Source organism: Malaclemys terrapin, chromosome 24 (genome assembly GCF_027887155.1).
Source record: "Malaclemys terrapin pileata isolate rMalTer1 chromosome 24, rMalTer1.hap1, whole genome shotgun sequence".
NCBI lineage: Eukaryota > Metazoa > Chordata > Testudines > Emydidae > Malaclemys > Malaclemys terrapin.
In genome coordinates this window covers 11076312-11103515 of record NC_071528.1, presented here as the reverse complement: position 1 = coordinate 11103515, position 27204 = coordinate 11076312, and the positions used below count along the sequence as shown (strand labels likewise).

At 49.7% G+C, this 27204-nt stretch overlaps 2 protein-coding genes across 2 annotated transcripts; one reads left to right on the top strand and one right to left on the bottom strand.

The window, feature by feature from the left end:
* The first annotated feature begins 1197 nt into the window (after nt 1-1197).
* Nucleotides 1198-5857, top strand: MICOS13 (mitochondrial contact site and cristae organizing system subunit 13). The gene is made up of 4 exons (XM_054013877.1): nt 1198-1305; nt 3635-3791; nt 4524-4575; nt 5637-5857. The coding sequence occupies exons 1-4, from the start codon at nt 1274-1276 to the stop codon at nt 5732-5734; spliced, it is 339 nt and encodes a 112-aa protein (XP_053869852.1). The 5' UTR covers nt 1198-1273; the 3' UTR covers nt 5735-5857.
* Nucleotides 5858-5959: 102 nt separating this feature from the next.
* On the bottom strand, nt 5960-26947 carry LOC128828868 (disintegrin and metalloproteinase domain-containing protein 10-like). The gene is made up of 16 exons (XM_054013876.1): nt 26862-26947; nt 23906-24056; nt 22868-22986; nt 21954-22112; nt 21375-21466; nt 19554-19676; nt 18200-18292; nt 17742-17910; nt 16886-17046; nt 14891-15062; nt 13950-14094; nt 12337-12520; nt 11323-11422; nt 10698-10918; nt 10191-10287; nt 5960-7073 (listed from the first exon to the last, which is right to left on the bottom strand). Exons 1-16 carry the CDS (start codon nt 26929-26931, stop codon nt 6937-6939), a joined length of 2193 nt encoding a protein of 730 aa, XP_053869851.1. The 5' UTR covers nt 26932-26947; the 3' UTR covers nt 5960-6936.
* Nucleotides 26948-27204: the final 257 nt, after the last annotated feature.

The following is a 27204-nucleotide window of genomic DNA, read 5'->3' as shown; positions in this document are numbered from 1 at the left end:
GGTTGTGGTAACCTGTATCTGAACTGTTTAATGGATAGATTAATCTGTGCTAATTGCCAGGATGTTTGAGAGAAGGAGAATTAAGCCTATTGTTTTCTCAGGCCAAAAGGCTGCTGGAAATGTATAAGAACCCTGGGACACGATCCTACTTCATCTCAGATCTGCTTTGGATTTCAAGAGGGGGAAACCTTAAGCCACAAGGATTGAGATCCCCAGTCAATGACTGGAGTCACCCTGAATATGGACATTGGACTATAACCTATGGACTATTTCTAAAAGGATTTTTGGCAACTACAAGCTCACCTCTGCTATGTATCTGAACCTCAAGAATTGAATTCAAGTCTGTCTGTATGTTGATCTTTTAACCAACACTCTCTCTTTTCTTTTTTAATAAATTGTAGCTTAGTTAGTAAGAATTGACTATAGTGTGTATTTTGGGTAAGCGCTAAGTTATAATTGGACCTGGTTATGTGACTGATCCTTTGGGATTGGAAGAACCTTTTCTTTTATACGATGAAGTCAGATTTTCAGTCATCACCATCATATCTGACAGGTGTGTCTGGATGGAGGCCTGAGGCGGGTACTTTAAGGGCGCTGTGTTGTTTGGATTTCTGCGTAACCAGTGCGGTACAACAGAAGCTGTTTTGTGCTGGTTGGGAAATGTAAATAGTGGACTATCCCCCAGGGTTGGGGGTTTGGCGGCCCTGTTTGGTTTGCGGTTCACCCTGATTGAGAGACCTCAGCCGGCTCCCGGGGCAGCCCGGTCCAGGTACATTGGTAAAGAGCCGGCTCGTGTCGCTGGCTCGCTTTGCTTGCTGCCCGCGCCAGGTGCTTTTCCAGCCTGCATCCTGCACCCTCCCAGCTCCCACCCCGGGCTGGACCTGGACCCAGGCCAGGCCAGGCCCGGCCCATTCCCCCTCCCCCGACCTACCTGTCTGCAGCGGGGTGACCTTAAGAGGCGGGGACCAGTCACCGGGCGGGGAGGTCACGTGTCGAGCTCCGCCCTCACCTGAACCCGGCCTGGCCGCCATGACAGCTACCGAGGCGGAAGTGGGTGGGCGCTCCTGGTCACGTGATGACGCGGGGGGGGGGTGGGCGGGGGTGAGTGACGTGCTCTGTACGGGTAACAATTGATCGCCGCCCGCCCACCCGCCGGCGCTGGCCGCGTGACCAGCGGGCCCGGCAGGAAGCCGAGACTACAACGCCCGAAAGCCTTTGCGGTGCGGCGCGGCCAGGCCGGGCGAGCGCTCGCTGCTGCCCTTGGGTCGCTGTCATGGCTTCTTCGCGGGTCTTCCCCGTCGTCAGGTGAGGCGGGGGGGCGGGGCGGTCCGCGCTCGGGGGTCACCTCGGGTCCCGCAGCGCCCCGCCTCCAGGCCCCCCCGGACTCCCGCCCTCGGCCCCCCCCGTCTCCTTCAACCGCCCCTCAGCGCCCCGGTCCCCTTCCTCCTCCCCCAACCGCCCCCTTCAGCCCCCCCTGTCCCCTTCCCTCCATCGCCCCCCCATCCCCCCAACTGCCCCATGTCCCCCTCCCCCCCCGTCTCCCTCAACCGCCCCATGTCCCCCCCACCTGCCCCTCAGCGCCCCATGTCCCCGCCCCCCCATCGCTCCCCCATCGCCCCAACTGCCCCATGTCCCCCTCCCCCCCGTCTCCCTCAACCGCCCCATGTCCCCCTCCCCCCCCGTCTCCCTCAACCGCCCCATGTCCCCGCCCCCCCATCGCTCCCCCATCCCCCCAACTGCCCCATGTCCCCTTCCCCCCCAGCCCCATCTCCTTCAACCGCCCCTGGTCCCCCCACCTGCCCCTCAGCGCCCCTGGTCCCCTTCCCCCCCATCGCTCCTCCATCCCCCCAACTGCCCCGGTCCCCTTCCCCCCCCCCCGTCTCCTTCAACCGCCCCTCAGCGCCCCTGGTCCCCCCCCACCTATCCCTCAGCACCCCATGTCCCCTTCCCCCCATCGCTCCCCCATCGCTCCCCAACTGCCCCTGGTCCCCTTCCCCCCATTACTCCCCCAACCGCCCCTCATTGCCCCCCCCATCCCCCAGGCTCCCCCCCCGCAGCTGCCCCTTCAGCCTCCCCCAACTGCCCCTCACTGCCCCATGTCCCCTTCCCCCCCATCGGCCCCCCCCAACTGCCCCCTTCAGCCTCTCCCCTGTCCCCCAACTGCCCCTTCAGCCTTCCCCCATCGCCCCAGGTCCCCTTCCCCCCCCATTGCCTCCCCCAGCTGCCCCTTCAGCCTTCCCCTGAACCCCTCACCCAACTGCCTGCCCTACCTGACCCCCTTCAGCCCCCCCCCCCCCCCCCCCAACTGCCCTTCACTCCTTCACACACTCCCCTCCCTGCCCTCTCCCCAAGTTCCCAGGTCCACTGCCCTCAGGTTCCCTTCCCCTCAACCATCTGCTTTCTTACCATGGGTAACGGGGGCCAGAAATGTTTTTTAAAAAAACTAAAATAAGTTGGACAACCCCCCCCCCCCCCTTGCTTTGTGCTGAGAGCCCAGCTAGGGTGACCAGATGTCCTGATTTTTGGGCCTTTTTCTTATATAGGCTCCTATTACCCCCCCCCCCCACCTCCTGTCCCGATTTTTCACACTTGCTGTCTGGTCACCCTAAGCCCAGCTGCAGGCCTGGATGGGGTGTGTTCTGAGCTCACACCTTTCAGGGAAGGGGTGGAGTTGGCTGAAGTGGGGGGGTCGGGCGTGTTGAATCTTTAGCAGAGAATTCTTTTCTCCACCATGTTAGCTAAGCATTGCCATTAAAGGTCCGCCAACAAATGCAGCATTTGAAACAATCTGACTATAAATCCCTTGCCCTCTCAGTTGCTGTAGTTTTCACATCCTCTGCTCTTGTGATGTCACCATATGACATGGTCTCTCGTTACTATAGAGTCTTATAGATTAGACAGGACCTGAGATTGTAATGGTAAAAAACGAAGCATAACTCCCTCCCCTTCTCCCTTTTGACTGAGGAAAAATAAATCCTGCAGGCCTCTCTTATCCATCATAAAGAAGCAAATAGGGCCCAAGCCACATATCTCCATCCCCCCTTTGCAGGATCGCTAATAGTTGTCCAGACTTGTGTTCCTTGCACACCCAACACTTCGTACGAGTCTTAAACACACAACAAATTCATAGCGGGTTGGAGTGAGATGCTCATCGCCATGTAATTCACTGCATCAGAAAGACACATTTCTACCAAGTAATCTGAGCGCTTATTAGTGAGATGGAATAGGAACCCTCATTAAATATGGATTTCTTACCCACATCTAGATCTGTTCCAGTCCTTTAAAAAAAAACACTGCCAACCATTTCAAGTCAAATATTTTCATGACCCCCTTACATTTATTATGAGGGTTTTTTTTAAAAAAAGTTGCAACAAGAAGCCTATATAATGTATTTGTGTGTGGCCTTAAGAGGGTGACAAAGAATACTTGATGTTGATGAGTGAGAGTAGTGGGGGATGGGAGAGCTAGACTTTCTTTGGTTTAGATTGTAATAAAATGTTAATGTCTTGTGACTACGTCCTCCTACCCCCGATTGCCTTATGCGATCCCCTCTGAGGATCGGGATCTGCTGGTTGAAAAGCACTGTTCTGTAGTAATGCAAACTGGGTTTCTGTTGCTTCTCGTTCCCTCTCAGGTTCGTTGTCAAAGGCAGCCTGGCTGGAGGTGCCATGTACGTGGCGTACGATCAGGGGCTGCTGGGGAATGGCAATCAAGGAGCAGAGGCCCTCAAAAAGGCTCGAGCAGCGCTGCCTCCAGCTATCCAGGAATGGACGAATTACACAGGCTGGGAGGTAAGGACTAGGCCAATAAGCCTGGTTAGCAAATTGTCTTGGTGGTGACGGAGGAAGGGAAAGGGCTGGGGTAAAATTCTGGCTCCGTTGACGTCAACGGGAATTTTGTCATTGACTTCAATGGAGCCAGACTTCTCCCCAGTACTTATTTTTTAATAGGAGGGGAATGGAAGGGGAATAGATTTTTAAACTTGTTGGGAGGGAGAGAATTTATCTGAGGCGGGATACAAAAGGGATAATTTGCAAAGGATGAGAAAAAATGAAAATGTCATCTGGGAGATTTTTTTTATATGTAGCTGGTATTCCTGAGCCACCTTTCCTCTGAGGATCTCTAAGCTTACAAACACTAATGCGTCGATCTTAAAGACCCATTTTGGCCATGGAGCTTATAGTTAATCAAGTTGTATATAAATTGCTTACTGTTTTTGTCGTTGTTCGGGGTGGTCGTTGTTTTTCCCCCTCACTTAATCCGGGTCCTTAGATTGTGAGCAACTCAGTCACCTTAGTGACTTAGGCACATAAGCTGCTTTTGAAAATGTTACCCTTTGATCCAATTTAACAGCTGGGTCAACTGAGTCCGAGCTTAAGTGATTTGCCCAAGGTGACCCAGGGAGTCTGTGGTAGCTTCAGTTTTTCATTATCCCCTCTAAGCCATTGTTTAGCCGTTTCATATATAGTTCATGTCTACAAACACTTCTGATTCTCCCCCACCCCTTTCTTCCTTTTTTTTAGCTTCCATCCACTCCAAAATTTGACTTTTCTGTCTCTGAATCCTGGAACACAGGTAAGACTTGATCCTTTACTGTCTAAGCTATAGAATGGGTCTATGATCAGTGATACAATTTATCCTAGAATGCTGGCCTATTAGATTGAAAGATGAAAGAAGGGTGGGAGGCAGTGTGGCCTAGTGAACCGAGCAATGGAGTCGAACTTGGGACACCTAGGTTGTAATTCCTGGCTTTGCCACTGGCCTAATGAGTGACCATGGCCAAGTCACTGCCTGTCTGTGCCTGAGTTTCCCATCTGTGAAATGGGGATAACGATGTTGATTTCCTTTGTAAAGCGCTTTGAGATCTACTGATGAAAAGTGCTGTGTAAGAACTAGGGATTTTTACTATTATTACCTATGCAGCAGATAATTTAAGATGTCAAAACTGACCATGATCAAGGAGGTAGCAATATAAAGAAACACTATGATGACTTTTACTCCTGAGAAGTCCCGTCTCTGATGAAGGATTGAAGAGTTTATAAACACAACTGGCTTGTTGTATAAGGCTACTTAGTACAGTTGAACTCAACCTTTGCCCTGCTAGGCTAGTGTGAAAAGGGAAGATGTTTCCCTTTATTCCTGCACCCCCGTAAGATAATATTTTGTCCTTCTCTAGCAGTTTTTATCTGAGCATTTCAAAGCACTCTGTAGACACTTAGCAAATTAGTTCAGCGCACTCATGATGCAGCTACATTTCCTCATTTTACAAACAGGGAAACTAAGGCCCACTGAAATTAAGTGACTTGCCCAAGGTTACACAGAGGGAGTCTAGGGGAGGACCAGGAATAAAACTCAGCTCTCCCAAGTCCTGGTGCTGTTTTAACCACAAAACCATCTTTCCGATCTGGTTTGAGATGGTGTGAGACAGATTTCCCCACCTCAGAGTCCACTGATGCCAGATGAGACAAGAATTATGCCTAGGTTTGTCTGAAACCTCCCTTCATAAGAATAGATCTCCCCATTTAATAGGTGAGATCTATTCTTATGATCTATGTCATCCATCATGAATAACAGTAGGAAGTTCAGCGTTGTCTTAATGCTCTTCTCAGGACATCTCTCCGCTACTTTTCTTGCAGGAGTTCAGGCCACCATGTCTGCTCTATCTGTAGCTCCCACCAAGGTCCATGAATACACCCAGGATGGCTGGAAGTACATGAAGAACCTCATCAAATGAACACTCTCTCTCTCCTGCGTTTGCTGTTTCCTCCATGCTACTGTCTCGGAGATGAGATGTAGTACACCCCACTAGAGGGCAGCTCAGCCATGCAAAGGCTCCAATAAAAGACTCTGGAACTTCCCTTTGCTCGTGGGTTGGTGTTAGCATGCTGGCTCTGCTGTTATTGTTGGGTTTTATTACAGTAGTGCCTACAGGCCACAAAGGAGATCAGGGCCCCATTACGCTGGTGCTGTACACACACACACTCCCTGCCCTAAAGAGCTTGCAATCTAAATAGACTGTTAGGAAACTTCGGCCATCTAGAAAGTGAGTGCCAACTATTTCAGTGCAGTGTACCTTAAAAAAACCAACCTCCGACAATTAACCAGCCACTCACGGTATGAAAAGATCTGGCCCAAGAACAGATTCTGCAAATTACTGTAGAACTCTATCAAATGGAGAGGAAGGGGGCTTTTACCCCTTACTGCCCTAAGAATGTTAAACCGTGGGAGTGACGAGGGGTTTTTGACACCTTATCCCAGGCCGTGACCCCCAATACTGAATAATTTTGTTCTTGCAGCATTGAATCTAGTGATCATAATGGTCTCTTATGGCCTCACAATCAATGGGATTCAGTGGGATTACTCCTATAGGATGGCCTGTGAGTAAGGATGGCTGAATCAGACTCTTCTTTAGCAAAGGGGGGAAATTAGATATCCTACGTGAAAAGTGTCAGACTTTAAATATATATTTTTAATGTGAAATTCCTTATTTGAGAACGTGATGCACTAAATGATTGATTTGGCCCAGTAAAAGCAGCGGCAGATAACTTTTCCCTTCCTTCCTCCATTTCTTCTAATAGCTGATCTCCAAGTGCTTTACAGACATTATTAGCTCTCCCCGTCTTTTTGAAGCAGGCAGGTGAAGGGACTTGGCAAAGGTACCTCAGCAAGTCAGTGGCAGAGCAAGGAATATCTTTCTGCATAAAGCACTTATTGTTCTAGCAGCTGGAGGTAGAACCCAGGAGTCCTGACTGGGGGTAGCTGGATTTTCAGCAGCAGCTGCTGGACGCTGAGTATGTTTGAAAAATCTGGTCACTTCTTTTAGGTGCTTAAATGGGAGCTGAACTCTTTGGAAAAAGCTGCTCCAAGGTGTTGCTCATGTGTTCTGGATGGTGATGCCCTCCAAGAGCAGACCTGGATCAGGAGGACGTGCGTCTGCTATATTATGGTCTCGTACTCCTGGTGTGTCGTTTCAACGTAGAGCTCCTCGTGTTCCCAGTATATTAACGTTCGCCTTTTCTCAGGTTGCTGGCTGAGTGAGTTCTCCTTGACCGTGCACTTCATGCTTTTCTCCTCTAAAAGATAAAAATGCAACAATCATCATTGATGATTCTTGTAAAGCGGCTTGCCTATTGTTAGGTACCCAGGTGGTCGTCCCATGGATGAACTAACAGCTGCATCTCTAATTCCCCCATGGATGCGTGGCCTATGATCAAAAGCAACCAGTGGTGAAAATTTGGATTTGTATCTGGATTCTGAACCCTACCAATGATCAGGTGTTTGGAGCTAGGGTTCTTGTCTGAGCCCCTGTCTACTTGTGGGTTTACCCAGAGGCAGAGGCCCAGTTTGCTTCTGATTTGGAGGAGCATCTTATGTGGTGGCTTTGCTTGGCCCCTGTCAGAAGACAGAATGCTGGGCTAGATGAACCATTGGTCTGACCCAGTATTGCCGTGCATAGAGAATGGAGTCCATACCATGAAGCCGCTGTGCACAGAAATCTTGCAAAGGGACAATTGTAAATGGCTGGACAGCTGAGCTATCCCAGACCTGTGAACAGCTACATAAACGTGTTAAAACCAGCATGGAACTTTCATTAAAGCCCTGGATTACCTGATATTTGAGGAACTCCTAGAGGCTTTGATCTGTGTCCCCTTAACAGATTCTCTGCTGTATTCTGTGCTCAAGGGAGTGGCAAAGTGAAATGTGCTAGAGCCACCCAGGTCTCTGCCTGCCAGTCTGACTTGAGGAAAATTCCTTCCTGACCCCAAATATGGCAGTCAGTCAGATCCTGCGCACGTGCATGAGACCTACCAGCAAGATACCTGGGAAACAATTATCTGTAGAGTCTTAGAGCTTAGAGTCCTCCCCATCTAGTGTCCAGTCTCCGGCTGTTGGAAATATTTGCTAACAGCTGTTGCAAATAGGCAACATGCCATTGTAGGAGACCTCCTACCATCCTCTCTATAAATGTCTTAAGCTCAGTCTTGAAACAAGTTAGATTGTTTTTGCCCCCACTATTCCCCTTGGAAGGCTGTTCCAGAACTTCATTCCTCTGATGGTTAGAAACCTTCGCCTAAGCGTGATGGACAATTTATATCCATTTGTTCTTGTGCCAACATTAGCCCTTAAATAACTCCTCTCCTTCCCTGGTGTTTAGCTCTCTCATGTATCGCTTGCTGGTTTGAGCTAGAGTAACTAGTGGACTCTCTGTAACTTGAAGTCTTTAAATCAAGATTTGAGGACTTCAGTAAATCAGCGGAGGTTATGGGCCTATTACAGGAATGAATGGGTGAGGTTCTGTGGCCTGTGATGGGCAGGAGGTCACACTAGATGGTCATGATGGTCCCTTCTGGCCTTAAGATCTGAGTTCATGAGCACAAGGGCAGTGGAGAGGAGCATACAAAGATCTCTGGTGCATGGTGCAGTACCTCTGGTGCATGGTGACACTGGACCACAGCTATATGGGGAAGAGAGGCTGAGCCGGGAGAAGCTGGTCCATTAGTGGGGTGGGGGCAAGAGCTGTATTATGGGAGCAGTGGGCAGAAGGGGGGTGTGGATAGAGAGCGCGTGTGAGAGAGAAAGCGATTGTACGTGGGCAAGGCAAGGTCTGGTGGAGGGAGGGAAAGCAATTGAACGGCCTTAAGAGCCAGTCAGTGGCCTCGGAGTGCAACGTTCAGCGAGGGAAGACCTCTGGGGAGCCCGCCATGAAAGAGCAGCCATCCAATACGTGCAGCATCACAGCTGCCCCAGGCCTGGTCGGATTTGGCACAGCCACACCTGCATTAAGCCGGCTCCAAAGCCAGGGAGCCATTCATCCGGCCTGGAGAGGATGTGACCGTTCCTGGTAGTGGCAGAGGCTCTCTCCCATTCTGTCCGCCACAGTGAGCTGAGGAGGTTACCAGCTGGATGGAGAGCGTGCAGCACTGTCCAGGTAGGGTTCCTGCTGCACAATCCGTGGCAAGAAGCACCTCCTGTATCCCTGAACGGGCAAGTGTGGTCGGTGTCTTGGCTGCGTTCTGACAAGGGGCGAAAGGTCGCTGCTTGCAACTGTGCAGGTCTGAGGTCACCGCTGATGTGAGGGGAAGGCTGCAAGGGAAGCGGGCTAATGGGGAAAGTGTAAGGGAATTCACCTCCTTAACAGCTGGACCTCAATGGTTCCCCCTGAAATTTTCACCTGGGTGCAAGTTAAGGGCTCTTCACCCGCTAGCAGACATAAGCACTGTGGTAGCTTCCCTGTGTCGCCTACTGGATGTATTGGGTTAAGAAATAAGTAGAAATTAGACTTTGGCCTAAATTAGGCTAAGTACAGAGGAGTATGGGAATTGAGTTGGCGTGAGCAAAAGTGAGAGAGAAGTTGTAGCTAGTAAGGTGAGAAAATTGAAGGTAGCAAGGACCTAAGCCAGGGTTATGTTGTGGTTCTAGCTGGTTTTAGCAGGGTTTTTAATGAGTGTTTTTTGAGAATTGCGGCTGTTTAATGAAAATGCTACCTGTACTGAGAGTATGGGAAAGACGTTGGTGCAGATGTTGATTTCAATCATGTAATGTAAAGAGCCAATAAAGAGGTGGTGGAAATGTAGCTATGGTAATAGGTAGGTTTTAATGTTAATTAGTCATAATGGGTTAGAAGAAGGAGTGGCCTTGCTACATTGGATCGAGCTCCCGTTAACACCAAAAGGGTACTGGTAGGTTACAAGGTTATAAGGCTGTACTTCATTCTGTTAGTGGACTGATGGTCCATTGATGCACCATTCCATCTTTGAACGTAAGTATCAATGTAGTACCTGCATAAATGGTAATCGTACACCTGTTTGCTTAACTACTACTACTTCTTTTAAATGAAGTTTGGTTCTATCATTCAAAGTGTCATCCAGGGTCCTCTACAAAAGTATATTGTCTGTAACTGACCCTGGAAGCTCAAACCTGGAAACTAAGTTTGGTTGACTGCATCCTTGGCTTTAACAATATTAATTGGGAACATTTAAAAATCAAGGTTACGTGTGGCTCCTCTGGTGGTGCTGGGTTGTATGCGGAGCCCAGCAACAGTTTTCAGTGTGGTGTCGGTTGAACAGAAGGTACCAGCGACATTGGGCTGTATTTTTCCCTGACAGTGCTTGCGGACGATGAGCTCATCCTGCCTGAGAAAGCAAAGAACGGACTGGATGGAGCAGGAGTTGCTTAAAGCAGCTACTTGCCTTTTTCGCTGTCGAGCGTCCTTCCGAAGAGGAAGACTGTGCCGGCCATCACAGCTGCCAAAGTCAGGATCATCAAGAGCACAGCCCACCAGCGTGTCTGAGGGACGAGACCAGACCAGACTCCTCACAAGGGCCATCCGAGCACCTTCCACCCCAGCGGGAACCAACGAGAGCTTTGAAAACCAAGCCCTGAGCGTATGTCCCCCATACTCCCTTCCACTGTGATGCGCTTTCATCCACAGTGCTTTCCACGCAATCATTCACTCCTGGGAGGAAGGATGTTGTTACCTCCATTTAACAGGTGTGGAACAGAGGAGAGGCAGGTGAATTGCCCATGGTCACAGGCGAGCCAGGGGTAGGAACCCCAGATCTCAAGCCCCCTGTGTTAACCGCTCACTCCCCCCAGACTTGTAGATCTACAGACCTAGGCCCAGATCCTCAGAGGGGCCTGAAACTCTGGGGGAGAGAGGAGATGAGGGGGAAAAAGAATCTCATGCAGCTGCTTACCTTCATCCAGGCTGATATATCCTCCAGCTCGATGAAATCCAAGATGGAGTTCTTCACCCTGGCTATGGGTCCGTCTTCGTCCACGAGCCGACAGACGTGAAACTTATCGCAATAGCCCATCCTGTCCCTGCAGGGCGTGCCGGGGGTCAGCGGGATGTGTGTGCCGTTGAAGTAACGCTCCAGCAGAGCAGAGGCTGTACTGGCACATGTGTGCACTTGGCCTGGAGCAGGGGGTTTGAAAAGCACGACTTTAGGGTTTGACACCGAGACGCGTGCCGTTCTGTTGGTTTGTCATATCCTGGAGCATGGGGGCTGTCTAGGCTGCGTATAAATAGATCACCGAGCACCCTGGAGAGCCTTAATCCTATTATAAAAGGAAGCTTTGAGGTTGCTTTTTTACCTCTAGGTAATAGGGCCATGCTACGGCCAGCAAAGGTTACTGTGTCAGGGCATCCTGGTCTAATACGTTCCCCTGAGCTGCTGGCTCTTAAAGTCCATTGAGGGCACAGAGCTGACAACGTCGCCCCCAGCCCTTGTCCTCCCTTGGCCCCAGGCTGCTACTCCTCCTCTCACTCTAGGAAAAAGCCGCGCCAGGGCTTTGCGGGCAGCCAGTCGGATTGCGTACCTGGCTGCTGGCAGCAGAGATGGCATTTCTCCCGCCTGGACGTGCTAACACAGTCGCATTGCTCCAGGCCGTGCTTGACGCAGAGGGATCCGAGGCAGAGCTACAGTATCATAAAAGGGCTGGTTTGAGGAATAAGCGATGGGATTTATGCAGGGGGAGGGAGGTTACCCAGGGTGAGGGATCTGTCCAGAGCAGAGGGCCCCAGACCCTCAATCGTACTTAGGCACCTAACTCCCATTGAAGTCGATGGGGAATTAAGCACCTAAATACCTTTGAGGATCTGTGCCAGTGTGTAGGCCTGAGCTTTTTATACAAATGCTGGTTCCATTTAATGGGGGGGGGGGGACAAATGTGTCCCCAAGTCCAGTCTGATTGAATCTAATTTCCAATGGAAGGTGCCTGGTTGACTGGATTCCTCTGTTCACCCACAGAACAAGCAGGGCCTGTAATAGCCACAGAGCAAACCGCGAGGGGTGACAACATAGGGACGGGTGGCCAGGATCAGACTCTGGGTCTGTTTAGCCCAGTATCTTCCCTATGGCAGGGGCCAGAACCAGCTACTTCAGAGGAAGGGGGAAGAAACCCAGGAGCAAGCACTTATGGCATAACCCGCTCACAGGGAATGCTGGTTCCACACCCGCATTCATTAGAAGGTTGGTTTATGCCCTTATGCAGGACGGTTTAAATCCCTCCCAACGCTTTTGTTGCAGCTCTGGAAATCCCTGCTCTGCAAAGGTTCAATCCCCTTTTTGACTTTTGCTAAACTCAGCCCCAGAGATCTCTAGTGGCATTGAGTTCCGCAGGCTAATTGTGCCTAACAGGGAGGAAGCCAGCATTTCTGCTGCCCGTGCCAGACCTGCCCTGTGGATGATTAAAGAATGGCAGCCCCCAGGTCTGTCAATCATGCATTAAGCACAGTTATTGCCCAGCCAGTGTGCTTGGTCTTTTCCAGCTCTTAGTTTCTCCAACTGCCTCAGGCCCCTGGGGGTGCTTTGATTGGCTCTGAGCACTAACCCCATTTAAGCAGATCCGTGTCCCCATGCTGCAGAGAGTGTAATTGGCTTTGGGAAGGGGAGCGGCGCATTCAGCTGTTTGCCCAGAGCAGGTGCTCTCAAAGGTGCAATCCGTCTCCTCGTGGCAGAGCTCCCCTTGGAGTTTATAGACACATTCATGGCTGCAGCACAGGCCCTGGCTTGAGCTGGAAGAGTGAGAAACGTACATATAAACACCTGTAAGTAATCAACAATGTTATGGAGCTGCAGGCTATGACCTGAACCATAACCGCCGTAGGCCAGCTCCCATGCTGCTCTTCGCTCTGGTCCAGTGCTCGACACCCTCCCAATTCATTTTTAGGTGGGTTTGGTTAGCCGAGGTGGTGTTTGTCTGGCGGTTTGAGCGTGGGGCCCTGGGAGCCAGGACTGCTGGGTGCTATGCTCAGCGCTGCAAAGGGAGTGGAGACTAGTGGTTAGAGCAGGGGAAAGGCAGGCAGGGTTCCTGGCTTCTTTACCCAATTCTGCGACTGACTCGCTATCAAGTCCCTTCAACCCAGACCTTCCAAGTAGCTTCCGGAATCAAAGGGGAGAAGAAGCCAAGACCCGTAGCGTAACTGTACCCAGAGCCAGCCTTTCTCCCAGTAGTGACTCAGGGAAGGTACAGAGACTGTAAAGGGCTGGGGAGGGGCACCTTCTTGGAGCAAACCCAAGGGGCTTTGATTGGGCAGGAATTAAACACATCCTATGACTGTTATTCTGCCTCCCTGCCCTGTCCGGCTTGTTCATCTCCTCCGCCTGCCTTGTAGGCTGGAAGCTCTTTCAGGCAGGGGCTGTCATTTCCTAGATGTCCGTGAAGCCATCTGAGCTCTCCCAGGAGAGGATGGTTCAGTGATTTAAGCATCAGGTCTGAAAATGCCTAGACACCGTGGAATCACAGGGTCAGAGCCCAACAAGGCGTCAGATTCACGGTGCCACGTTCCGTGAGGTTTATTACGTGGGGGCCTCTTGGACGCTTCTCGAAACTAACACAGCTCGCTCCCTGCAGTGCCCAGTGAGGGCAAGAACGCACCCTCAAAATGCACCTTTTAAGTAATCTTTGGCATCTCCAGCAAACTGCCATGTGGGGGATTTTGGAATGACTGTAAAACAAGTGCCCCCTCCAGAGTCTGCATGGGAGGGGAAAGAACCACTGATCAGACACTGTAGACCAGTGGTTCTCAACCAGGGGTACCTGTACCCCTAGAGGTACACAGAGATGTTCCAGAGGGTACATCAACTCATCTAGCTATTTGCCTGGTTTTACAACAAGCTACATAAAAAGCACTAGCGAAGTCAGTCCAAACTAAAATTTCATACAGACCCTGACTTGTTTATACACCTCCATGTGCTGTACACTGAAATGTAAGTACCATATTTATATTCCACGTGATTTATTTTATAATTATATGGTCAAAATGAGAGAGTCCGCCGTGGTTCAGTACTAGTGGGCTGTGACACTTTTGTATTTTTGTGGCTGATTTTGTCAGCGAGTCGTTTTGAAGTGAGGTGGAACTTGGGAGTAGGCAAGACAAATCAGACTCCTGAAAGGGGGAGAGTTGTCTGGAAAGGTGGAGAGCCCCTGCTGGAGACGCCTACCTGCATTGCACTCCTGGCTTCAGCCTACAGCGGATGCCGTTTGGCTCCTTGGCAGCATAGCAGCAAGGGTCAGAGTCATTGTTGCCCACGTCGCATTCCTCCCCGGGATCTACAATTTGATTCCCACAGATGGGGCGGTCAGTTTCTGCCAGGGGAGGAGAAAAACAAGGAAACCATGGTGATGATGGCTATCTCGAGATGCAGCCATACCAGGTCAGATCATTGGACCAGCACGTCTAACAGTGGCATACCTTTGATGCTTGGTGACAATAGCCAATGATGCCTTAAAGTTGTTTTTTACGATGATGTGTATTGCGGGAAGGGACGGGGAAGAGCAGAATTTCTTATCTGGCCCGTGTCCCCTCTGCTTGTGCCCTGACGTGTGAGCTTTGCTTGACCTTTATTTTGAGCATATTTTGTCCTTGGTCCTAAAATTACTCAGCACTTTTATAAAGTCTAGCTGCAGTGAGTCTTTCCAAATTTACCAGCTGTCAGTTTCATGGAATAACCCCTTATTCCTCTAATATGGTACTGCTAAAAAGAGAGACTGAACAATCTTCGTTGGCCCCTTCCAAATGTTAAATACCCCAGTCAAGGCCTCTCTGAATCAATCTATCTATCCCTATGCACATCTATCTCTTCTTCCCGCCCTCCCATACACACATCTGTTTAATCACCATAATATTCTATTCTAATCATGAATCATCACCCCATAGTTGTGATATCCAGCTGCCTCGCCCAGATTAATAATTCTAGATTTTGCAAATATTTTGCCATCTGTGAGACCTGCCTCCAACTCCGGTGAAGCAAAATTTACCCCTTTATTATAAAATCCTTCCCAGATTAAGAGCTCTTTGGGCCCTGAGCAAAGAACCCATGAATTATCTGCAATGCATGCTGGGTGGAATTTAAACAATTCAAACACAGCTACCGGGTCTTACCAACAAAGCACCTGTCCTTCTTGGCTCTTAGGATGTTCCCGATGTATTCAATGCTGCACGGGGAGAATTTGTCGTTGTTGTACTGCCATCCGTCTGTGGCGTAGCTGAACATCAGGTAGTTCCCATGCGTGGTGTCGAAGCTGAAACGGGCGCATTCCTCACTCTCATCATGCTGAAACAGAAGATCAGACTCTTTGAATACAGGAACAGAGATCGCGCTGATTCTATTGTCTGAACATAAAAACGTGGTTAGAATCTTAGAGGCCCTTAGATGTTCATATTCAGTACAATCCTTTCATGTTGTTAATATGTAACAGAATCATCATAATACATGGCAAAGCACATTTCCTCTCAAATTGTTTCACAGACTTTATACAGTCAGTGTCATCTAGCGTCCTACGCTTCAAAAGCCCTGGGTTCCAGTCCTGGCTCTGCCCTCACCTGCTGGGTGACCTTGGGCAAGTCCCTTCCCTGCTCTGTGCCTCAGTTTCCCCTCGCAGCCTTTGGCTTGTCTATTTTTAATACAATCCAAGAAACCCCCCCCAAACTCCTCCCCCAAGCAGAGTTCTGACCCCAAAAAGGGAGAAGTGCCACAGACTCTGCAAAGTCTGCTAGGGACTTCGCTATTGCTATTGATTTGATGTGGAAGGTGCTTAGACAGCAGAATAAAACCCTGAGATAGACAAGACAGTAGGCTCTTCAGAGCAGAGTCTGTCTCTTCCTATGGGTATATACAGCACCTAACACAATCAGTCTCTGATCTCAGTTGGGCTCTGTAGCAACACTGCATTGTTGTTTATATAATTATCTTGCATATTAACAATATATTATTCATAATACAGTGTGTAATGAACAACAACAACAATAATAAAGCGACGGCACAGGAATGGTTCACTCAACCAAATGCAGCCACCTCTGGGGTAGAACACAGCAGCCCAACACCACCAAGTTTCATCATCCACCTGCTGCCATCCCTGATAGTTGCTCTCTTCAGGCAACTTTTCCAGCATCTCCGGGATCAGTGAGGGTCCTGAGGGAGGACAAAGGCCTGAGGAAGATCCCGCATCCCACCCCCAGCCAATGCAAAAGGCGCCATGGGATCTTTACCGCTTACCCCGAGCAGGCAAGAGCTTGGGTTTTAGCGTCTCGCCTGGAAGAGCAGCTCAACACAGCCCAGCAAGTCAGTGTATCTGTCTCATGGAATCTGAGCCTAGACTTAAACCTCTGGTTCAGGGGAGCAAGTTATTGTAAACCCGAGGTCAGCCCCTCTGACTCAGCGTCCACACAAGCAGGTAAACTCACCCCTCATTACACAAGCTAGTAACCCAGCAAATCCATCAAGGCAGACTCCACGGTTCTTTCACGTTACAAATCCTAATGAAATATTACAAAGCCCTGGGCTTCGTCATACAAGCCAATAAGTGAATTCAACAGCAATATAAACCTATCCAGTCACGAACAAAGCCCCAGCCACGCACCCTCCCGGAGGCGTGCGAAAGCGTTTGAATGCCGGCCATTTGGCAGCTTGGCTGCTGCACCCAGCTTCCTCGAAGCAAGAGTTCGAAAAAACTAGGGAACAAGTCCAGGCTGCAAGGTTTGGGGGTGCTCAGAACCCAGGGTTTGTTCCGGACACATTTCCAGAACTAAGGTGTATCCCTGTTTAGGGCCGGATCCAAAATCAATGGAAAGATACCCAGTGACTTTATTGGACTTTTGAACAGCCCTGTGGGAAATGAAGATTGGCCAGTGGCTAAGGTATTAGCACAGGGCCCCTCCAGACCTGGGTTCTATGCCAAATTCCCTGTGTGAGCTTGCATCTGCTCTGTACCTGTGTTTGTAAAGTGCTTTGAGATCCCTGGGAAATGTAAACTATTATTGCTGTTCTCTCCGCCAAGCAACTGGTTTGGTTGTTTGTCAAAGGGGAGGTTTTCAGGCCAACACCTGCCTTTGCTTTTCAATGTCACGCCCACTGTGTCATGCACCCGCTGTACTCACCGGAGCTCCCAGGCTGTGGCCAAGTTCATGGGCCAGAGTGATATGGAGAATCCTAGGAGGCAAATATTGGCCATATTTCTGCAGCGTGATCAAGCCAGTGTTCAGAGACACCTCCTTGTCCCGGAATTTCCTGTGTTTGGAACATATCCCCCCCAAGTCGCCTGAAACAGAAAGGAAAAACAGACGGTCTTGGTGACGCAAGCCGGAAAAGCAGGGAGCAAAGCACCTGGGTCTGGAAGCTGCTCAGAATGCAGAACTCCTGCAGATTTCAAGCCAGTGTTCTGCACTTGGACCAGCTACAGGTCTGGGGGGTGGGGGTGGGGGGGGGCTGTGGGATGATGTAAAAGACAAAGTCTCAGACTGTTGATCTAGCACAATAGGGCCCTGTTCATGGTTGCGGCCTTTAAGTACTACATGAATATTAACAGCGGTAGCAGGTTTCAGTTTCCTATCAGAGGAGAACGCAGTGATGCAGAGGGCGTGCGCTTTCCAAGTGCTGCTGGTTTATACCACCTGCCCTTGAGCAGAGATGGTCACGAACAGCATGCAGGCAAGGCCTCTGTCAGAACTCTCCGCCCAGACTCCAATGCTGCAAGCAACTCGTCCCCAATCATCAACTCTAGTTAGAGACACTCAGCGCAGAAACTCTCTTGCTATTTGCAACAGCTCCCCCATGTGATCCTGCATCACAAAACCAAACAACACATTTCTGTAACCACTACACACTGAGCACATGCTAAGAAAAAGAACACTTAAGACTATGTGTAACAGTGCCACCTGGTGGCTCCAGTAATAATAATGATCCCACTTATCATTGGACAAAACATTATACAAATAACCAAAAGCGCTTTCTTACCAGCTTGTCCATTAAAAGCAATCCCAAGAACGCCGCTGTAATCCCTGTCGGTGAGGAGGTAGGAGAGACAATAGCTATTCCAGTTGGAACCGGAGTGCAGCATCAGCAGCATTTCTGGGCCGATGAAAGGTGACTCCATAGAGCCAGAAGGATGGTTCTCCTGGATTATCTGCAGAATGGACACAACACAAGCCAGCCAGCCAGGCGATTACTGCCTGTGACGCAGAGCAGGGGAGACGCCCAATGAAGACTGCAATTGCTACCACCATAAATGAGATTTGAATGCGCAACCTGAGAGTGAAAGACCCCTGACCCATCCAGGCCCCTTCAAATCACCTCTTGTCAGGCCAGTTTTCATTCACCTCCACACTGCCCGCTAGAAAATTCAATCTGAAACCCGTCTGCCCTGGCGTTTGAGTTTTGAGACAAACCCAGCTCTAAGTGCCCGGTCGACTTACATTGAGGGTTTTCACTTTGAAGTCGATGTGCCTGATACCGTCAAAATTTGCACCTTCGTAAATTGCATTCACAGCTTTTATGTAGCTAGCAATCTGCAGGGGGAGACAAATGTTCATATGACCAAAAAAAGCACCCACGCTTTTTGTGACTGGAGCAGGACTCAGAAGATCTGGGTTTTATTCCTGGCTCTGCTATGGGCCTGCTGGATGACCTTAGGCAGGTCATGTCAACTATCTGTGCCTCGGTTTCCCCATCTGTAAAATGGAGATCTTGATACTGACATCCTTTGTGACGCGCTCTCAGATCTGCCGATGAAAAGCACTCGATGAGAGGGAGGGATTATTTTTATTCTCCTCACGTGTGAACTGATCGGACGCATAAAGAAAAATGCGGGTAGCAGGTCTTATTGTTCTTGCTCTGATGGGGGAAAAAAACGGATTCAGCTTTACAGAAGGTTAGTCCACAATCTAATGGACATTGCTTTAGCAAAATGCTACAGCGAGCCCTACAGGGCAGAAGCGATCCCCCTGGCAGTTCCCCTGACAATAATATACCTAAAACGTCTTATTTCTAGGGCACTTGTCCCTAAAGGCCCCATCCATGATCAGGGCCCATGGTGTTAGATGCAGGACACACAGCGCTCGTAATCTAAATGGGCAAGGGAGACAAAGGAATTATTATTATGCCCATTTTACAGGTGAGGAACTGGGGCCCAGAGAGATTAAATGACTCGCCCTAGGTCATCCAGGATGTTGACAAAGGAGACAGGAATTGACCGCAGATCTCCTGAGTCTAAATCCAAAAAAACCCCTCTCGAACATAAGTTGATGCTGCTTTGTAGTTTCAGTTGTACAGCTCACATCTGCAAGACCTGGTCCACACTTAAAATTGGATCGACCTAGCTAGGGGCTCAGGGCTGTGAAAAATTTCACTCTCTGAGCACTGCAGTTAGGTTGAACTAAACTCTGCTGTAGACACGGTTAGGTCGACAGAAGAATTCTTCCATCCATCTCTTGGAGAGGTGGATTACCTACATCAATGGGAAAATCCCTTCTGTTGACGTAGGAAACTGTGCCACTGTAACGTAGACATGGCCTAACCCCTTTCACGGTGTTGGCTTTGTACTGTTAAACAGCTGCCAAGTTCCTCCACCAGAGGTGGCTGCATTTCAGTGGTGGGTGAATGGATGGGATGCGAAGGTGCCATTTAAACACTAACATCATTACAATGGCGACATTTTATACAGCAAGACAAGCATTTTAGTCGCATGATCTTTGTCAAATGTTCTTTTTGGATTACACAATGAACATTAATAAATATTAATTCATTAATTAAAAACACCCAGTTTCTTACCTGAGCAATCACTGCTTCTATAGTGCCAAATCTTTGGTAGAACAAGTAGTCGGCTTGAAGATACAGCAAGCAGGACGTCCTAGAGTAATCCAGACTCCTTCTCTGCCTCTCCAAGGTTTCTCCCTTTTCGGCAAGAGTTAAGAAGTGCCTAGTAAGATCTTCAGTTAAAGTTGAACAAAACAGCAGCAACTTCGGTTAGGAACATAGGCCCTGATTCAGCAAAGTCAAGGGGATTGATGCAGGTGCATAAAGCCAAGTATGTGCTTCATGCTCCGCTGAACAGTAATGCTTTGCTAAATCAAAGCCAATGGCACTGACTGAGTGGATCAGACCAGTGGTCCGTCTAGTTCAGCGTCCTGTCTCTGAGAGTAGCCAGAACTGGCTGGTCCAAAGGAAACCGCAAGCACAAATGGATGTTTAGGGACTAGCCTGCCATAGTTTGCTCACAGAGGAAATTCCTTCCTAGGACTCACGTTAACCTTTAAATTTGTTCCAGTTCATCTGGGTTCCCATTCTGAGACCTGCCTTCAAAACTAACCCAAAACTTCAAAGCCAAGTTCAGCCGAAAGCCACCCACGTTTTGGCTGGTGTCCGATGGAAGCCAGAGACAGATGAGCGGCTGACTGGCAAACCACAATGAAGCGTGTTTCTAAGGGCTTTCACCTCCCTCTGCAGCGCCAGCATGGGGCACCGGCATAGCGCACCTAATCAATTCCCTGCCGTTGCAGGGGCATCGGGCAATGGTGCACCTCAGTCTCTCCTGCTCTTTGCATGTGGCACACAACAGTTTAGTCTCCTGAGGACTGGGGTGCTTTGATCTAACTAAGGTTACTGGGATCAATATAGGGGTATCTGGGTGAAATGTAATGGCCTGTGATCAGGAGCGTCGCCAGCTTTTCTGCCACCCTAGGCGGCGGAAGGTCCCGCCCCAAAATGCTGCCCCCCACAGAGGCGTCGGAAGGTCCCGCCACCGAAATTCTGCCGCAGTCGCCGCCCCCCAAATTGTAGCATGCCTAATGGGTTGCGCTGGCCCTGCCTGTGATATACAGAAGGCCAAACTAAATGTATATAATGGTCCCTTTGGACCTAAAACTCTATGAAATTATGAGATGAAACTGACGAAGTTTGGCCCAGGGTTTTGGAATTATAATTTGTCTCAAGACTTAGGGATTGTGTTTGCCTGGACTAAACTAAATATGGGCCCAAACAACTGCCTCTCTCTCCCCCCCACCCCCACCCCCACCCTCCCACATCTTAACTCTCCCAAATAAAGCTGAGAGAAAAGTTTCACATTTTGAAGTTTCAATGAACTTTTGAATTGGGGTGGGGGGAAAGTAGGAAAAAACGGTTGATGGCATGTTTGCAGTCTCTCTGCCCCCTCCCCCCCCCACTTTTTGGCTCCAGCTTGCAAACATTTTTTTAAATTTCAGGTTTCGGACAAAATTGCAAATTTCAAAAATTCACCAAAAAACTTGGGGAAATGTTTCAATTTTTTTTTTTAAACCAACCAACCAACCAACTCTTCTCCCAAATGCAGAGGACGTTCTGAGCTGGACCCCGCATTCTCAGCCATATAATTAGCCTCCTGTCTCTTTCTCGCTGGGAACCCACAGACCATAACAGTTAGCTAGGAAAGAGAGATCCAGGCCTCTGAAAAGCGAAGTCCTTAGAATTCCATCATGTCACATTCTACACAGACGTATTCAGTGAATTCAAAGCAATCAATGCCCCCGGGCAGTCTTTTTTTTTTTTTCCCAGCACAATCATTGCTTAAAATTATTTAATTTCCACGTAAGATGCTTCTCTTCAATTTCACTTCACCTTTAATTTTAGCTCTTGCTGGAAATTCCGCAAGACCTGATGTGTTCTCCTTGTCAAAGGAGCAGAGTCTGGATCTTCTAAAATGGAATAATCTAGAGCAGAAATTCAGATGTTACTCAAAGAAATATCACAATGGGATGATACGCAAAACGAGCGATGTCACTTCCAAACACCCATGGGCAATGCTGAGCGTGCTTGTGGCAGAGGATTGGGGATCAGGACTCCAGGGCTTTATTCCCAGCTCTGGGAGGGCAGTGAAGCCCAGTGGCTAAAGCAAGGGTAGATTGGGAGTCAGGACTCCTGGGTTCGTTCCCAGCTCTGCCACTGACTAGCTGGATGACTGTAGATGTGTCAGTTCATTTCGCTGTGCTTCAGTTTTCCCACGTGCAAAATGGAACATCAGAATGCACCGTTGAAAGGGGATTTGTGAGTCTTAATGATTGTATTCAGTGATTACGAAATCCTTAGAGGTCAAGAGGGGGAAGTGCAAAGGGAACAGGCCACGACAGCAGGGGAGACTGAAGTGCCAAGAATCGTTTTACTACGCTAAGTCATGCCAAAGCCAAGTTGAGGACTCACCAATGTCGCTTTCATGGTGGATGAGAGCATGGCCTGGCGACGTCACATTGCTAGCAGATGCGCCAGGAGCCTCCACGTAGTAGGTGCCGTTCTTGGTTCTGATAAACCCTTCGAAAAGGCCATTGATGATGGCACCATGGCAGAAAGATCCAGGCTCGTCTGTTTTCAGGCATCCAGACACAGACAATGAGAAGGAACCTTGACCTGGTTCCCCCCCGGTAACTGAAGGGCCTGCCTGGGGTTAATAACTATGGATCAGCTGTTCATATCTAGGCTGACTGGCCCCTGGATTCTGGGTATAGCTCGTCACCAAGGTGTGGAGCAAAAGGCAACCTTATTCCAGAACCCACTACCGTGGCTGTTGTAGGGCATGGAACCCTCTGCCCCTGCCAATTCTAGCACTCTGGGCTTGCCTCAGCATTCGGGCTCCAGCGTCACTCGTTGCTGGGGGGGGGGGGGGGGGGGAGTTGCCTGCTACAATGGCCACGGGGGGTCACTCCAGAGCAAATCAACTGGCTCCCTGTCCTCTGGACTCCCTGCAACGTTCCCAGCCACTGCTGATCCCAACGTTCCAGGATGCACCAGACTGAACTCAGCCCCCCGATGCAATACTGCTAGTCCTGGGAACGTTGGCAGTGCCCGGCACAATCAAACCAGGTGCCCAAATCGCTGTCAGTAAGGATGGGAGCTGCATTAGTGTCTGTGGAATGAGTCTGATGGGGCTCAGTTAATGTGCCAGCAGGTAGGTGCCCACAGCACAAAACCACCAGCACAACTAAGCGGAAAGACCTGAAAGAGAAGGGGCCCTGGAGTAGGAGCTCCCGTCTCTTCCAGGTCGGAGGATCAGGCTGCATGCCCTGCTCTGACTATCCTATCGCAGGATTTCATTCTGCAGGGCTATATCTAATTTTTACCTTGCAAGACACCAGAGTAAATGAAAGAAACATCTGCAGGCTCTGAGGTGGCCTTCCCGGGTATCTCAAAGTCTCTGGCGAAAGCACTCGTGTCCCTGCTTAACCTCAGCTTGAATGTCCTGGAAGGTAAGCGAAAAGGTGAAGAGTGAGTCACAGGACTTCAGGGATGCTGGTCTGTGACTGGAGCTCCCAGGTGCTACCATAGTACAAATGATCAGTACTAATAACGCTATGCATACAATCTGAAACAAAGCAGGATAGGCAAATGTATTCCCTCAGTTCCTGCAACAAAAGTGATAGGGGTAATAGGCGCCTATACAAGACAAAGCCCCAAATATTGGGATTGTCCCTATAAAATCAGGACATCTGGTCACCCTAGTGTCAGTATTTTTTCACAAACTGGTCTGGCAACCAAGTTTGAAACAAAGGGTTCCCACCACATGCTAAAGCTATATAAGGCAGGGAGTGACATCTTCAATTGTTCTTTACTCCCCTAGGGGAGAGGGATAGCTCAGTGGTTTGAGCATTGGCCTGCTAAACCCAGGGTTGTGAGTTTTTGCTAATTCCTACCCTATCTTTCTAGTATCTTAGGCTTAGTTTGCGTTTTTGTTTATTTACTAGGCAATCTGCTTTGATCTGTTTGCTGTCACTTAAAATTTATCTTTGTAATTCATAAACTTATTTTATGTTTTAATCTAAACCAGTAGGTTTGGAGTGAAGTTGGGGGAATCTTAGCTCAAGGGGCGGGAGCTGTTGCTTTTCCTCCCCACATTGAGGGAGGGGCGAACTCTATGAGCTTACGCTGTGCAGTTCCCTGTGCAGCGCAAGACGGCATAACTCTGGGTTTATCCTCCAGCCGGCGGTGTGTGGCTGGTCAGAGAGTCTGCAGCAGGGTGCGTCCCTGCCTGGGTGAAGGCTGGTGGAAGTGTAAGACCGGGAGCGGGTCCAGCAGCTTGTCACCTGGGCTGGTGGGTCAGGGGGGCTCAGTGATACCCCAGTTCCAGGTGGCACCCCGGGGGGAACCCATCACAAACGTACCTCTGATAGGCTTGGAATTCTAGCTGGATGGTTTTTTCATGCTCTTCTGTGGCTCTTTTTGCCCTCTGATGCATCCATTCTAAAGCTGCTCTGTCATAAGCCACTTTCTCCTGGTACTTCACAAACGGCCTTAAATACTCAACGCTATTGACTAAAAAGGGAGGAAAAAGACATAAAACAGGAACGCAGGTTTTGAAAGGAGTAGGTTTGCATCTGCTCTAGTCCTTGAGGAGGAAGAACTGGTCTAGTGGTTAAAGCACAGGGCGGGGAACTCGGGGGGCGTCTGCATTGCAGCTGTGGGCAAATCTCCCAGCCTGGCTAGACTGACCTGTGCGAGCTCCGCTCAAACTAGCACACTAAAAATAGCCAGGTGGACCTGGCTGCCTGAGTCCAAGCCCACCTGACACCCTGAGTCTGAGCTCAGCTAGCTAGCCTGGGTGCAGCTGCCTCCGCCACCACGTCCACACTGCTCTTTTCAGCCAGCTAACACATGTCCGTCTACCTGGGCTAGAAGCCACGCTCCCTTGTGCCGGGTAGACAAACCTTAAGAGGTTTGCGTTCTGTTCCTGGCTCTGCCAGAGATTCCTTGTGCGACGTCGTTGCGTCAGTTTCCCCATCTGTAACAACAGCAGTGCTCGTGAGACTTAAGGGCGACCTAGTCACGTACAGGGTTAGAGCGGGGTGAGTCTTAAATAACCCACTTAAGCCCTCTCCCAGCCCTGCTCCCTCAACAAAAATCCGCTGGTCATGGATACAGCTGACTTGCTGGTTCTCCGCAAACGGCTCATGACTGCAGTCCGTGCAGAAGCAAAACAGTTTTTCCCACACAAAGGCTGCAATGACCTCGCACAAAGTTTCAGCTTAGGTGTGTGATCCCTGAATCCAATTCTCCCCTTTTCATCCACAAAGTTCCTGCAATACTCTCTCTCCTCAAAGACCCCAGTACGCAGATGGACATGGATACCCCAGCACGCACAGGAACCTGCGGTAGCTCTAGCTGCTATATAAGTAAAGATGGGGTGGGAAGGTGGCCTGGGAGGGGCAGGGGCATGTTCTTTTTTCGGTTGGGTTAAAGAAAACCAAATCAGGCAAATTTCAATTTTTCCATGTGGCAGGACAATCCTCGGTTTATAACATTAAAATAAACCCGGGGCTAGTGTCAAAAATGGGACTGATTTTTCCGTTGCTGAAAAGAGCTGTTTGGAGTTATCAGACCCCCTCATGCACAGGAGCGCCATCCTGCCGACTCCATGCAGGGGCCTAGACAGGCTGGGAGTGGGAGAAAGTCTCTAGCTAGCTACGGTCCTGACACAGCCCCCATGGCTGTAGTATGTGAGGATCTCACCATCTTTAATGTATTTATCCTCACAACTCCCCTGTGGGCTAGGGAAATGCTAGTGTCCCCAATGGGGAAACTGAGGCACTGACAGACCAAGGCCTAGATTCTCAAAGGTATTTAGGCATCTAAATCCCATTGAAATTAGTCGAAGTTAGGCACCTAAATCCCTTGGACTTGCCCATGGTCACAGGGAGTTTGTGCTGAAGCAGGGACTTGAACCAGGTCTCCTAAGTCATAAACCACTTCATCGTCCTTCCTCCCTTCAGCCCCTATGCTGCTTGGTTCGGAGGCTGCTCTGCTCACCAGTCTGGGGAGCAGGAACCACTTCTTTCCAGGACAGTGGAGGAGGATTCAGACTTCACATGGACATGGGGGCTGGTCCCTGCACCTGAGTGCGGAATGGGTGTATAACCCTACTATCCTGGCCTTTGCCTACATGCGCAAGTTACATGGGCTTGAGTAGAGGTGTGATTTGAAACTGATTTAGCGAAGCCAGTGCAAAGCCCTCCATGGGCTTATTTTGGTTAGGTATGGGTGTAAAGCAAACTGAAGGAAGAGCATCCACACGGGGGTTGGGCTAGTTTAAAAACTGATTGGCGGTCAACCAATGCACCCATTCACCGAGTAACATTCTACAAGCACTTTGCACTGGTGCAAATGACAGCACAGGGGGGCCAGACAATGGAGAATCTGAGTTCAGTCTTAACACTCAGGGCCCTGACAGTGGGCTCCGCCCCTACTTATCTGGTCCAGAGCTTAGGTGAATAGTCCAGACCAAATAGTCCAGGTTTGCAGCATGCCTACAAGAAGTTAACTTGTTTGTCACCTCTTTATTATTCTTCCCTCCATAACATTTGCTACTAATTTGCTGAAATATTTCCTGCGCTCTCCCTCAGCCCAGCTGGTGAAAAAGGGCTCTGCAACAATCATCTTGTAGGGAACCAGCTGTTTATCGGCTCTTACGGAGTCTCAGATCAAATGTGCTCCATTTCCTTTCCCCTCAGGAGAGGTCTGATCCTGAGGCCCAGATCCCCAAAGGTATTTAGGCCCCGAACGCCTGTTGAAACCAGTGGGAATTAAGCATTAACACCAGCAACTCCCCCCAGAGGTGAGTGAAAAGCTCGGGAGTTAACATGGAACGCCAGGAGGCAGGACCTCGGCTGGTTACTTCACTAGGGCTACACCAGTTTTCACAACTGTGGGCCAGGCCCACTATGTTTCCGATCAGGTACTTTTTTCATTATCTACAAAGGATACACTGGAAACCTCTAGGACTGGCCTCAGAAGTCTGTCTAATGAGCAGTTAGTAATGACGAGCCCGTCTCCTCTTATGCCCCTTTCACACTAGTCTTACATCATGGGCCGCAGAGGTTACTCCTCATTGAGGCCAGATTGCACTCAAGTGCCGTAACTTTGGCAGACTATTTCCCTCCTTGTACAGGGGCCGTTATGAGACCCAGCTAAGGAATCCCAATGGGACCTGGCTTGGTTCCTTTGCAAACAGGGCTGCTGCTGGCCGGCAGCCCCTCTGCTGTGAGGAAACCACATTTGCAGTCATTCCTCGCTGCACTTCTCAGATATCAAACCACGAGAAAAACGAGCAAAAAATCTGCCTACCTGAGCCGCCGCTTTGGGCAATGACCAGGCTGCACAGAGCTAGACTAGCAAAGCACCGAGGAGCAATCATGGCGTTGGCAGAGGTACGTTCCGTTTGAGGTGCGTCAAGCGAAGGGATTCTTCACCCCAGGGCGTAGTTTACAGGGAAATGCATCATCGCTCATGACCCTGCCTGCACGGACTTGCTTAGAAGTGCTGAAGAGTTTGCATTCTAGGGGTGAGATTTTTTCCAAAGCAGGCAGGCGGCAGCCCGCGCTCTGCTCCCGTTGACTTCATCCGGAGCAGAGCGAACCTAGCATTGAATTCTCAAAACACCCTTCAGCGTTGGTAGGGTGACCAGACA

Bases quoted from the DNA above. Each gene is read 5' to 3' on its own strand.
- MICOS13 (XM_054013877.1), top strand. From the start codon at position 1,274: ATGGCTTCTTCGCGGGTCTTCCCCGTCGTCAG. The intron at 1,306-3,634 runs GTGAGGCGGGGG...GTTCCCTCTCAG, and splicing joins CGGGTCTTCCCCGTCGTCAG to GTTCGTTGTCAAAGGCAGCC. The intron at 3,792-4,523 runs GTAAGGACTAGG...CCTTTTTTTTAG, and splicing joins CGAATTACACAGGCTGGGAG to CTTCCATCCACTCCAAAATT.
- LOC128828868 (XM_054013876.1), bottom strand. From the start codon at position 26,931: ATGATTGCTCCTCGGTGCTTTGCTAGTCTAGCTCTGTGCAGCCTGGTC. The intron at 17,047-17,741 runs GTAAGAAAGCGC...TTTCTGTTTCAG, and splicing joins TGCTTTTAATGGACAAGCTG to GCGACTTGGGGGGGATATGT. The intron at 11,423-12,336 runs GTTAGTGCTCAG...ATGATACTGTAG, and splicing joins CACGGATCTGCTTAAATGGG to CTCTGCCTCGGATCCCTCTG.